This window comes from Dendrobates tinctorius, unplaced genomic scaffold, assembly GCF_039654945.1.
Source record: "Dendrobates tinctorius isolate UK_male_01 unplaced genomic scaffold, ASM3965494v1 ptg000162l, whole genome shotgun sequence".
In the NCBI taxonomy this organism is placed as follows: Eukaryota; Metazoa; Chordata; class Amphibia; order Anura; family Dendrobatidae; genus Dendrobates; species Dendrobates tinctorius.
Window position 1 is genome coordinate 41926549 of NW_027361829.1, and position 14443 is coordinate 41940991.

At 47.1% G+C, this 14443-nt stretch overlaps 1 gene segment (V, D, J or C); it reads left to right on the forward strand.

The window, feature by feature from the left end:
- Positions 1-729: 729 nt before the first annotated feature.
- The window catches only part of LOC141052549 (T-cell receptor gamma chain C region C7.5-like), a 53058-nt gene continuing 39344 nt past the window's right edge, over positions 730-14443 (forward strand). Inside the window, 2 exon segments of the C gene segment in view lie at positions 730-788; positions 863-1042. Of these exon segments, the coding sequence occupies positions 749-788; positions 863-1042 (220 nt within the window).

The following is a 14443-nucleotide window of genomic DNA, read 5'->3' on the forward strand; positions in this document are numbered from 1 at the left end:
ATTTAATGGAGAATTTTTGTTATCACTGATCATGTTATCCGTCATGGGATTTTCTTGTGTAAATACTGTTGAAAAAGTCATTAAGTATATTGGCTTCTTCCTCATCTTCATCCACCATTTCACCCAGACTATTTTTAAGGGGGCAAACACTATCATTTTTTTAGTTTCTTACTATTTATGTAGTTAAAGAATATTTTGGAATTATTTTTTACTCTCTCTCTCAATGAGTCTCTCTGTCTCAATCTTTGCTGCCTTGATTTGCATTTTACAGAATGTATTTAATTTTCTGTATTTATTTAAGGCCTCCTCACTACCTACTTGCTTTAATTCTTTAAATGCTTTCTTTTTGTCACTTATTGCGCCCCTTACTTCTCTATTTAGCCATAGCTTCTTTCCTTGCTCCATTGAGTATGCACAGTATCCCGGGGTGTGGTGATTCTGAGCAAGAATAGCATTTTTTGAACACACCTGATGCCTTGATCATTTTTTTTTCAATGCTCTTGAGATATATCTAACCCCATTTGACTTATTAAAAAATCTGAACTGCAGAGTACTTTAGAATATTACATTATATAGAGTGTCATTACCTGAATCTCACATATAGTTGAAAAAAGCAGAAGAGGCAAGTTTCAAAAATCCATCTACATGATAGGCTAATACTTCAGAAAAGAGGATGTGTCATCCCTACACTGTATAAAATACAGAGCTTATTGCATTCAAAGCATAAAGATTTCTGCAGAGGCAAACAATGTTGTATCTGTGCACTTTGGTTACTTTCTCTCTGTCTTGTAAGTTCTGACACCATTACAATGACATGTTATTTTAGACTGTCTTCAATCTCATTGCTTTGTATTTCCTCCAGATGCACAGTCTGACATCGTAGACCAGGATCTGACTTCTATTGTGAAAAGTGGTGGTACACAGTCAACAGCTTATATTACCTGCCAAACCTCTGAATCGAATGTTCACTGGTATGTCCAAAAACAAAAGGAAATAAAAAGAATTCTATATTTTGAAGGAGCCGAAACTATGAAAATGGAATAGATAAAAAAAAATATTCATCTACTCAGATATCAAACACTAATACACTGTCTATTAATAATTTAGAAGACAATGATAATGGCATCTATTACTGTGCAAGTTGGAAACACCACACTGTTGTAAAGCCACAGAAAGTCTATACAATTAGGAAACATTGCAAGAATGTTAGAAGCTTAACAACCAGCTGCCACATGAAAGAAACATTTAGTAAACCTATGAACAAAATAAGTTTCTTTTAATTTGAAGCATTTAACTTTATCGAACTTCATGGATTAATTACTTGTCAACAGACGTACACCTCTGAAAGAGTTTGGCCACTTCTTTAATGATGGCCTATCATTAGCATAGGCCATAAATATTTGATCGCTGTGGGTACGACACCCTGCATCCCTGCTGATCAGCTGTTACCAGCAGTAGTACCCACTCTCGGCCTTTCTAGAAGTGATGGAGCTGCTGTGTTTCTGCAGCATCTGATTGTTAGTGGTGCAGGGTGTCAAACCCTCATGGATCAGATATCTATGGCCTATCCTAAGGATGGGCCACCAATAAAAATTTAGCGGCCAACCCCTTTAACAAATGTGGTGCATTGTTCAACTGCCGTACGTGAAATGAAGAAATTGGACTGGAGCACATTTCTGTTGTAACTTATGCCTCTTTTAAATTGTAATGAGTGTCGGGTACACCCAGGCATGCCATCTCCTGCCCAAGAGAAGCCCTTTTTAAAAAAACAAAAAAAAACAAACTGTTGACAGAGTTATCTGGGACTGAAGTAAAAAGCCAAAATTCACAATTTTTTTTATTGACCCCTTTATCTTTCCCACTACAAAAGCAGCTGTCTATCTGTTTTGCAGATTATAATACGCTCCGGATTATAAGACGCACCCCAAATTTTGAGAAGAAAAATAGGAAAAAACTTTTTTTTAATAAAATGTTGGTGCTTCTTATAATCCATGCGTCTTATTGCTTACCGGGGGTGGTGGCTGCGGTAAAGCGGGGTCCCAGGGTGGCTGCTGGATGAGCCAGGAGGGGTGATGCTGCAGGCCGCAGGCTGGGATGAGGGGGTGTCCGGATGGGTGGTGCACTGCTGAGGTTGATCCGTGCTGTGGGAGCTTTGCTGACATTTTGTGAAAGGCCGGAGCCCCCGCAGTTGCATGGTTTCCTATGCGGTGGATGCCGGGAAAATGGCTGCCGGGGGCGGCGCATATGCAGATGGAGATCTGGGCACCAAGACCTCTGTTCTGCCTATTCTGTGCAGCTAGATATTTTTAAGTGCTGTTACAGCTATGGCCATTAGGTGTCTTTTATTCCTGTGTTTGGAATTTTCTGTTCCCCGAATGGTTAATTGTTCAGAACCGCCCCTTCTTCTAGCCTTGGTGAACAACATGTAACCATTCTCCAGTCATCTCCCAAGCAGCCCACATGTGTTTAGCTCAGCTCTTTGCCAAGCCATTGCTATAACAAGCGGATTCCAGTAAGGATAATGCAATTTTGAGTTATGCATATGTGTTAGAAGCTATAATGTAGCCTCCCATGATGTTTGCAATGCATGCTCAGCTCCTGTGATGTTATTTCACTGCATGTTTGTTATAAGCATTCTCTAGTTATGCATCCTCTGTTCAGTGAGTGTAAAGCTGGCAGCCACTAGTTGTGATAGATATTCCTTTCTTCTTTGCTGCTGTGTATGTTATATTGCTCAGCTCTTATATAATGCATGATAACAGCATCCTGTATCATTGCTGCTGTTGTGATAATACCCTGCATTGCTATTACCTGCCAGTATTCATGTATTGTATACTGTCTACTAGTACTGACATGCTGTATTATCTGTCTTTTGTAGTTTTTACCTGAATCATCCACATTTTGTACAACAATCTGCTGAATTATCCATCTGTTATCATCTCCCATCGTTGTCCATATCATCCCAATAAATAATAGACTTTAACACCTATACAGTCTTGTTTCTGGGAGTGGATGAATGGTTAAGCCGTATGCTGGAATCCACACAGTGTCATACGTGGAAGAAGGCAGAACAACCTCAGGAGATGAGATTTCAGCGCTGAGATCTCATCTCCCGATATCTTGGTGCCGAGATCTCCATCTGCGCATGCGTTGCCCCCCCAGCAGCCATTTTCCCGGAGTCTATCGTATAGGAAACCATGCAACTGCAGGGGCTCTGGCCTTTCACAAAATGTCAGCAGAGCCCCCCGGAACACCCACACCACGGAGCACCTGCGGAACCGAATACCTGCAGCAGCGCGCCACACATCTGAACACCACCCCCTCATGCCAGCCTGTGGCCTGCAGGGACCCTGCTCCACTGCAACCGGTAAGGTATATCTGCATTATAAGACGCACCCCCATTTTCCCCCCAAATTTGGGGGAAAAAAGTGCGTCTTATAATCTAAAAAATACAGTAACTTTTTAAAAAAAAATTTCTTCCTTTAATAACCTTATGTGTGCACATTCTGGTAGACAATCAGGGAGCAGAAAAACCATCCACAACGTCATGACACAAGGTCTTCGGAGTTTGGCTGCCAAAGTCACATGTCCCTGTCCATATAAAAAGCAGACATCTTGTTTTGCTGTTGCTATGTTCTCAGTGTCACAGTGCAGAGAAGCCGCTTCTGCTACTGCTGCTGAAAGTGAACTTGTCAGTTAGTTAGATTGGATCCTATTCCGTGTGAAATCGAGCTTCCAGCATCTAACTAGATTGTGCTAAAACTATGTCGCAGTCTCAGGTGGCCCCATTTCCAAAATTTTTTGGGCAAAAAACTGTGTTGCTGTGAGGAATCAGAAGGCCAGATTTCCTCTTAAAACTTGTTAAGCCTAACATTGGGGTTCAGCCAGGAGTTCCTATTTACTCATTCAAATCGTTTAGGAGAAAACTGTGCTGCACTGAGGAATCAGAAGGCCAGATTTCCTAATCAAAATCGTTTGGGCTAATACTCTGTTACAGGCACCATGCTTTATTTCATAGTCAAAATTGTTTGGGATAATAGTCTGGTGCCGGCACTAGACCTAATTTTTTAATCAAAATCGTTTGGCCTAATACTCAGGTGCAGGCACCAGACCTCATTTCATAATTACAATCATTTGGGATAATACCCTAGTGCAGGCACCAGAACTCATTTCATAATCCAAATCATTTGAGATAATAGTTTGGTGCAGGCACCAGACCTCATTTCACAATCTAAATTGCTTAGAATAATACCAGACCTCATTTCATGATCACAAATAGTTTGGGATAATACTGTGCTGCAGGAACCAGACCTCATTTCATAATAAAACTAGTTTGGGATAATACTGTGGTGTAGGCACCAGACCTCATTTCATAATTTAAATAGTTTGGGATAATACTCTGGTGCAGGCACCAGACCTCATTTCATAATCAAAACCATTTGAGATAATACTGTGGTACAGGCACCTGTCCTCATTTAATAATATAAATGTCACGTCGCAGCCAGACTCAGGGCCTGCTGTTCCGGCGTCGGCCACTAGGAGGCGCCGGACGTCACTGCCAGACTCAGGGCCTGCAGTTCCGGTCTCGGCCACTCGGGGGCGCCGGACCGTCACGTCGCCGTCGGACTCGGGGCCTGCTGTTCCAGCGTCTGCCACTAGGAGGCACCGGACGTCACTGCCAGACTCAGGGCCTGCAGTTCCGGTCTCGGCCACTCGGGGGCGCCGGACCGTCACATCGCCGTCGGACTCGGGGACGGCTATTCCTGCCTCAGCCACTGGCAGGCGCCGTGGTTCGCTCCAGGGTGAGGGTGGTGGCAGAGAGGGGGCTCCTGCACAGGCATCTGGTGGGCGCAGGCTCCGCCCCTCTGTCAGTCATGTAGGGCTTACTGCATGTCCATCTGGCCTGGTCCGGGGGCGGTCCTGGTTACATCATCGGGCCGGGAACCTGTGAGGGAGGACCTGATCCCTCAAATACCTGGGGACTGGTCTTGCAAGCCGCCGGATATATTCTTGGTTCCCCTGCGTGTTACTGTGTGAATTTCTATAGTGTATACTCTGACCTCAGCCTGGATTCTTGACCATTCTATTGCCTGCCGTTTTTGTACCTCCGCCTCTCTTCCGACTTTTTGATGCTGACCTTTGCTTGGATTCCTGACTCTCCTTCTGCCTGCTGATTCTGTACCTCGCTGCCCTCCTGGTTTTACTGACCCTGGCCTGGACTTTTGACTCTCCCTCTGTCTGCTGATTTTGTGCCTCTGCGGCGCCCTGGTCTCAGACTCCTGCATCCTGACCTTGATTACGGGTTTTAGTTTTGACCCCTTGGTGGCCGTCCTGCTCTGGTCCACTGCTAATCTCGACAGCTACCTCCTGGGCCTTGCTACAATTCCAGATCCCTGTATAGGGGTTAAGGGTCTCGGTGTTACTCGGGGTGCTGTCCCCACTGCAGCCCAGATTCGCAGACGGCCGTCACATTATATCCGGCCCAAAAAAGAACTGCTTTTTGTGTATATTTCCATCATATATAAAAGCAGTCTCCTGATTTTTTTTTTTTTCCCCTGAGCTGATTACCTGGCCTACACCTGCTCCAGTGCACAGTCTGAGGGAATACTCCCATCTTCCTATACCATCATGCTGCAGCCTGGAGGCTTCAAGGGAAATGCTGAGCGTCAGAAATCCACATTCCTGGGACGTCTGCCTCTGGGCAGCTCTGGTCGTGCTGTCCCAGAGGCTCAGGTATTGCCCGCAAATGCGGCTAAACTTTTGTTACCCGTTTCTCTCTTATTTTCAAAGAAATCTTTGTGTGTGAAGGCCTATGTGGATTGTGGTTCCGCAGGCAACTTCATAGATTTTTTGCTTGCAAGGAAACTTGGTGTACCTCTTTTAAGGCTTAATGCTCCTATTCAAACCACGGCGATTAATGGTACATCCATTATCCAGGGTGGAGTGGAATTTGTTACTACAGAGATTGTTATGTCAGTAGGGGCATTACACACAGAACATATGTCATTTTTTGTTATTTCCAATTTATCACATGCAGTTGTGTTAGGTATGCCATGGTTGCGCCAGCATAATCCTATTATTGACTGGCACCAAGGGGATATCGTGCGCTGGAGTCCACAGTGTCAGAATCACTGTATGTCGCTGTCAGTGAACCAAATTAAAATTAAAACACCCTTTATACCTTACGCATTAAGGGACTATGAGGACGTCTTTTCCATAGTGGAGTCTGAGAAATTACCGCCTCATAGAGAGTATGACTGTCCTATAGACTTGGTTCCAAGTGCTCGTCTCCCTAAGGGGAGAATATTTAACCTCTCTGGTCCTGAGCGTGTAGCCATGAAGGACTACATAGCGGACAGCTTGCAAAAAGGTTTTATTAGACCCTCCACTTCACCTGTAGGGGCTGGGTTTTTCTTTGTAGAAAAAAAAGATGGTGGACTCAGACCGTGTATTGATTATCGTGAGCTGAACGCGATTACTGTGAAAAATCAGTATCCGCTTCCACTCATCCCTGATCTGTTTAATCAGCTACTAGGAGCCCGTTGGTTCACTAAGCTTGATCTGCGGGGGGCTTACAATCTGGTTCGCATAAGAAATGGGGATGAGTGGAAAACAGCCTTTAACACACCTCTTGGTCATTTTGAGTACCTTGTGATGCCGTTTGGATTGAGTAACGCGCCCGCCGTGTTCCAACACTTTGTGAATGATATATTCAGGGATATTTGTGGGGTATATGTAGTGGTTTATTTGGATGACATCCTGATTTACTCCGCTGATGTTCTTACACACGTGCAACATGTCCGTGCTGTACTCCAGAGACTTAGAGAACATTCTCTATACGCCAAGTTGGAGAAATGTGTTTTTATGGCTGAGGAGGTACAATTTTTGGGGTACATGATTTCTGCTAAGGGGTTTCGCATGGATCCTGCCAAGATCCGACCCATTAGAGAATGGGTACAACCTAAAACTCTAAAAGCGCTGCAGCGATTCTTGGGATTTACTAATTACTACCGTAAATTCATCAAAGGCTTCTCTGAGATCGCCAAACCGCTCACGGATCTGACCCGGAAGGGGGCTGACGTGGTTAATTGGAAGCCAGAGGCACTTCAGGCATTTTCTGTTTTAAAGGAGTGTTTTTCTGCCAACCCAATATTAATTCAGCCTGATCTAGATCGCCCCTTTGTGGTAGAGGTTGATGCCTCTGAGGTTGGGGTAGGTGCAGTGCTTTCCCAAGGCACTGCCTCTCTCACTCAACTCCGCCCATGTGCCTTCTTTTCCCGAAAATTCTCCCCTACTGAGAAAAATTATGATATAGGGAATCGGGAATTGTTGGCCATAAAGTGGGCCTTCGAAGAATGGCGCCACTTTCTCGAAGGTGCTAAACACAAGGTTACCGTGATCACAGATCACAAGAACCTGACCTACTTGGAGTCTGCTAAAAGACTGAATCCTAGGCAGGCCAGGTGGGCCTTATTTTTCTCAAGGTTTAACTTTGTGATCACGTTTCGTCCAGGGACGAAAAATGTAAGGGCTGACGCCCTCTCTCGAAGTTTCTGCCCCTCACAGGCTGAGGACTCGGAACCAGTCCCAATACTGGCCAATGGGGTCGTCGTGTCGGCCGTGTCTCTGGACCTTCTGGAGGAGATCCGTAGATCCTCAGAACAAGTCCCGGACACGACGCCCCCCCAGAAATTGTTCGTTCCGGCCCCGTTGCGTCTACAAGTTATGAAAGAGTCGCATGACTCTGTCCTGGCAGGCCATCCTGGTGTTAATAATACAGCCAGACTAGTGACCAGGAATTTTTGGTGGCCGACGGTGGTTAAGGACTGCAAGGATTACGTACTGGCTTGCGAAACTTGTGCTCGTGCTAAGTCCCCCCATAATCGGCCTGCCGGCTGGCTCCAGTCCTTGCCTGCCCCAGAGAGTCCATGGACCCACATCTCCATGGACTTCATTACTGACCTGCCACCCTCAGAAGGGAAGACATGCATCTGGGTGGTGGTAGACAGGTTCAGTAAGCAGTGCCATTTTGTTCCCCTGTCTGGACTACCTAATGCAGAAACGCTGAGTAAATTGTTCGTTATTCATGTAATACGACTGCATGGCGCCCCGGTGAATATCGTGTCCGACCGAGGAACCCAGTTCGTTTCTAAATTCTGGAGGGCGTTCTGCAAACGGATTGGCGTTGAATTATCCTTCTCCTCCGCTTACCACCCTGAGACCAATGGTCAAACTGAGCGCACTAACCAGGGCCTAGAGCAGTATCTCCGCTGTTATGTTTCGGAACATCAATCTGATTGGGTGGAACATCTCCCGTTAGCCGAATTCGCCCTGAATAACCAATACCAAGAATCCATCAAAACCACCCCGTTCTTCTGTAATCTTGGTTTACACCCACGTTTTGGTTCATTTTCGGCTAAGATGTCGGACCTCCCGGGGGTAGAGAAATCCATACATCACTTAAGGACCATCTGGTCAGAGGTGAACTCAAACTTGAAAGGCTCCCAAGTCAGACAGGCTTCGGCGGCAAATAAACGGCGGTCCAAGGGGCCGCACCTGGGAGTTGGGGACAAAGTTTGGCTGTCTACCAAGAACATTAAACTTAAGGTACCGTCTGCCAAACTAGGCCCCAGATTTATTGGTCCCTATGAGATTTTGGAGGTAATTAACCCGGTAGCCTTTCGCTTAAAGCTCCCTCAGTCCTTCAAAATACCCAACGTTTTCCACAAATCCCTCCTAAAAACGTACCGCTCCCCAATTCAACCTGTCCAGTCCCCTCCTCCTCCAGTTTTGGTCAAGGGTACCTTGGAGTATGAAGTCCAAGGTATCCTTGATTCCCGATTAGTGAGAGGGTCCGTGCAATACTTAGTGCATTGGAAGGGCTACGGCCCAGAGGAGAGGTCCTGGGTCCCCGCTGGTGACATCCATGCCAAGGGGTTAATTAGAAGATTTCACCTCCTTCACCCGGACAAACCGGGTTTTGAGGGTCTGGAGGCCCCTCTTAGAAGGGGGGGTACTGTCACGTCGCAGCCAGACTCAGGGCCTGCTGTTCCGGCGTCGGCCACTAGGAGGCGCCGGACGTCACTGCCAGACTCAGGGCCTGCAGTTCCGGTCTCGGCCACTCGGGGGCGCCGGACCGTCACGTCGCCGTCGGACTCGGGGCCTGCTGTTCCAGCGTCTGCCACTAGGAGGCGCCGGACGTCACTGCCAGACTCAGGGCCTGCAGTTCCGGTCTCGGCCACTCGGGGGCGCCGGACCGTCACATCGCCGTCGGACTCGGGGACGGCTATTCCTGCCTCAGCCACTGGGAGGCGCCGTGGTTCGCTCCAGGGTGAGGGTGGTGGCAGAGAGGGGGCTCCTGCACAGGCATCTGGTGGGCGCAGGCTCCGCCCCTCTGTCAGTCATGTAGGGCTTACTGCATGTCCATCTGGCCTGGTCCGGGGGCGGTCCTGGTTACATCATCGGGCCGGGAACCTGTGAGGGAGGACCTGATCCCTCAAATACCTGGGGACTGGTCTTGCAAGCCGCCGGATATATTCTTGGTTCCCCTGCGTGTTACTGTGTGAATTTCTATAGTGTATACTCTGACCTCAGCCTGGATTCTTGACCATTCTATTGCCTGCCGTTTTTGTACCTCCGCCTCTCTTCCGACTTTTTGATGCTGACCTTTGCTTGGATTCCTGACTCTCCTTCTGCCTGCTGATTCTGTACCTCGCTGCCCTCCTGGTTTTACTGACCCTGGCCTGGACTTTTGACTCTCCCTCTGTCTGCTGATTTTGTGCCTCTGCGGCGCCCTGGTCTCAGACTCCTGCATCCTGACCTTGATTACGGGTTTTAGTTTTGACCCCTTGGTGGCCGTCCTGCTCTGGTCCACTGCTAATCTCGACAGCTACCTCCTGGGCCTTGCTACAATTCCAGATCCCTGTATAGGGGTTAAGGGTCTCGGGGTTACTCGGGGTGCTGTCCCCACTGCAGCCCAGATTCGCAGACGGCCGTCACAATAAATCCTTTGTGCTAATAATGTGTTGCAGGCACCAGGCCTTTCATAATCAAAATCTTTAGTACTAATTCTGTGATCCCACCACCAGTCCACATTTCAGCAACTAAATCCTTTGTGTTAATTGTGTGGTCTAGCCACCCACCAGTCCACATTTCAACATATTAATCTTTTGTGCTAATTCTGTGGTCCAGCCACACTATATCTGCTAATAAATACTGATTCATTTACTGACAGGTCTGGGCCTAGGGATATGAAACAGCTGGTTAAAAGAAGGGAAGGGTACATACAACATGAGTGGGAAAAAGTAAGGTCATGGTGGAAGGGGGAAAATTCTTGGTGTTCGATGTGTACATGGATTAGGTGTTAATATTAATGACAGCTGAAGTGAACAAACATAGTCTTGTCCTATCCAAAGACCACTGACATAACCTGATACTGGATGGGATACTACACTCCTGCACAGACATGGAATGATGCAGCCATGACAAGCACTGCATCCTCAGCCACAACTCTTGCTGTGGTCAGCACCAGTCGCGAGTCTCCAGTTTGCAAGGGCGGCAATGGTTGCCATGCCTGGGCCTTTATTGAGACTACAAAGTATGACCCAACTTACGTTATCTGGCAAAATTGACCCAAAAAACTCAGTAGAGGCAATTACGTGAGCAACATGCCTTAGTCTGGGAATCTCACTGCTCTATAATGCCTACTAGCGGGCCTCTCCAACCACCATCTGTCCCATCAACCTCATCTGCTGCTTCTTCCTCCTCCATCACCATACTAAGTGTTCTCACACAGGTCTCCAGCCACAGAACCTCCACTTGTTTACCCCCTACAGTTGGGGTGAGTTAGAGCCCATCAGCTGTTAAGGAAGTGTACATACCTGTTGTTTTTATGTAACCTAGCACAACACAGCTTTTGCAATCCACCGTAACATCTCCACCTGTACCTCACTCACAGTCCAGCAGTTTGTCCCGTTCATCCAACTCCACCCTCTCTTAGCACAGCAGGCAGCCCTTGGTCCAGCAGTTGTGGTTACAAAAAGAATGTTTCCTTCTACACATGAAGAAGCTAGGAACTTAAACTCCAACATGTGCAATCTGTTGGCCAGGGAAATGCTGCCTATGCGCCTGTTGGACACAGATATTTCCGAAAGATGATGGCCGTCGCAGTCCCCCAGTACCAGTTGCCCTGTCGCCATTACTTCTCTAAGAAATCTGTGCCTGTGCTACACCAGCATGTCGCAGACAACATCACCCATTCCCTTTGTCTGCCAGGGTGCATTTCGCAACTGACACCAGGACAAGCAAACATGGGCTAGGGCGCTACATCTCGCTGACTGGTCACTGGGTGACTCTGGTGGCTGTGTGGGCAGGTGGTCAATGGGCTGCTCCACAAGTCTTTGAATCCCCAAGGCTTGCGGAACAACCCTTTGACAACACTTCCTTCACTGTGCCTAGCTCCTCCATCTCCTATAGGTCTTCCACCTGTGCTCTCAACCACTCCCTTAATGAGTCACGCGTACCAACAATACAGAGGGAGTTCCCCCAACCTCCGTATTGTGCAGCTAGGGCTCACCGCAATCAGGAAGTGTTAAAACTATTATGCCTTGGAGATTGCAGTCACACAGCTCAAGAGTTGTGGACAGCAATCCAGGTCGAGTTAAAGCAATGACTGTCTACTGAACCTGGAGCAAGGGATAATAATAAATAATAATAAATTTTATTTTTATAGCGCCGACATATTCCGCAGCACTTTACATTTCAGAGGGGATTTGTACAGACAATAGACATTACAGCATAACAATAATCACATACAGTAGATTATAACAAATACCAAGAGGAGTGAGGGCCCTGCTCGCAAGCTTACAGTCTATGAGGAAAGAGGGAGACACGAAAGGTGGGTGGTAACAGTTGCCCTGATTGTATGGACCAGCCATAATGTTAAGTGTGTAACAGTACAGACACAGAGGGCTAATGGATGCATAAAGCATGTGGGAACATGATGCTGGGAACCTGGTTATGGTAAAACTTTTGGCTCTGCCACACAGGGATAGGTTAGGTTAATGTGTTGAGGCGATAGGCCAGTCTGAATAAATGCGTTTTCAGGACACGCTTAAAATTGTGGGGATTGGGGACTAATCGTATTGACCTGGGAAGTGCATTCCAAAGAATTGGCGCGGCACGTGTAAAGTCTTGGAGACGGGAGTGGGAGGTTCTGACTATTGAGGATACTAACCTCAGGTCATCAGCAGAACGGAGGGCGCGGGTAGGGTGGTATACTGAAACAAGGGAGGAGATGTAGGGTGGTGCTGAGCCATGGAGGGCTTTGTGGGTGAGGGTAATAAGTTTATACTGAATTCTGGAGTGGATGGGTAGCCAGTGTAATGACTGGCACAAGGTAGAGGCATCGGTGTAACGATTGGTGAGGAATATGATCCTGGCTGCAGCATTCAAGACAGATTGGAGAGGGGAGAGTTTGGTAAGAGGGAGACCGATTAGAAGAGAGTTACAATAGTCGAGACGAGAATGAATAAGAGAAACAGTAAGAGTTTTTTCAGAGTCAAAAGTAAGAAAAGGTCGAATTCTAGAAATGTTTTTGAGGTGCAGATGACAAGAGCGAGCCAGTGATCGAATGTGGGGGGCAAAGGAAAGCTCGGAATCAAGTATGACCCCAAGACAGCGGGCATGTTGCTGGGGAGTAATAGTGGAACCACACACGGAAATGGCAATGTCGGGTGTAGGTACATTAGTAGCGGGAGGAAACACAAGGAGTTCAGTCTTTGACAGGTTCAGTTTCAGATATAGTGAGGACATGATATTAGACACAGCGTTTAGACAATCGCCAGTGTTTTCTAGAAAGGCTGGCGTGATGTCAGGAGAAGAAGCGTATAATTGGGTGTCATCAGCATAGAGATGGTACTGGAAACCAAATCTACTGATTGTTTGACCAATAGGGGCAGTGTACAAGGAGAAGAGGAGGGGGCCTAGAACCGATCCTTGAGGAACCCCAACAGTAAGGGGAAGGTGAGAGGAGGAGGAACCGGCAAAAGAAACAGTAAAGGAGCGGTCGGAGAGATAGGAGGAGAACCAGGAGAGAACGGTGTCCTTGAGGCCAATGGAATGGAGCATAGTGAGGAGGAGCTGATGATCCACAGTGTCGAATGCTGCAGAGAGATCCAAGAGAATTAGCATGGAGTAATGACCATTTGATTTAGCTGTTAGCAGATCATTAGAGACTTTAGTGAGGGCAGTTTCAGTGGAGTGTAAAGAGCGGAAACCGGATTGGAGAGGGTCGAGAACAGAGTTTTCTGAGAGATAGCGGATAAGACGGGAGTGGACCAGGCGTTCCAGGAGATTAGAGATGAAGGGAAGATTAGAGACAGGTCTATAGTTAGCGGCACAGTTTTGGTCGAGGGATGGTTTTTTAAGTAGTGGATGTATGATGGCATGCTTAAATGAGGAGGGAAAAATACCAGAAGAGAGAGAGAGGTTAAATATTTTAGTTAGGTGAGGGGTGACAGCAGGGGAAAGGGACTGGAGGAGATGTGACGGAAATGGGTCACTGGTGCAAGTAGTTGGGCGAGAAGATGCAAGGAGCCTGCTTACTTCTTCTTCTGTGACTGGTTCAAAATCAGAGAGTGAGTTAGATGCAGTGGGGGAGGGAGGACAGTGCATGGTATGAGGGGATTTGGAGATAATTTCCTGTCGGATCTGGTCAATTTTTTCTTTGAAGTAATTGGCCAGATCGTCAGCTCGGAGCTCCGTGGTTGGGGCCTGTACTCTTGGATTGAGTAGAGAATGAAAAGTGTCAAAGAGACGTTTCGGGTTATTGGACAGTGAGATGATGAGGGTGTTGAAATAGGTTTGTTTGGAGAGGTGAAGGGCAGTGTTGTATGTTCTAAGCATAAACTTAAAATGGATGAAATCTTCGTGTAGATTGGATTTTCTCCACAGACGTTCGGCGCACCTGGAGCACCGCTGCAGGAAACGTGTTTGCACCGTGTGCCAGGGTTGTCGCCGTCTGCGTTGTGGTGTTCTATTTATAGGGGGTGCAAATTCATCCAGGGCACTTTGAAGTGTTTCATTGTAATGCTTCAATGCAGAATCAGGACATGAGAGGGAAGAGATAGGGGCCAATGAAGACTGCTAGTTCTTCAGAAGTTTCTGGGTGTTAATGGCCTGTATGTTTCTATAAGTCTGGACAGTGGGGGTGACCTGAGCAGCCTGGCAGTTCTTTATAGAGAATGAAAGAAGATTGTGGTCAGAGAGCGGGAGAGGGGAGTTTGCAAAATCATCCACTGCACAAAGCCGAGAGAAGACCAAGTCGAGGGAGTTTCCGTCTTCATGCGTTGGAGAATTAGTAAGCTGCGAAAGGCCAAATGAGGAGGTTAGAGATAAAAGGTGAGTAGCAGATGGGGAGAGGGGAAGAGCAATGGGGATGTTG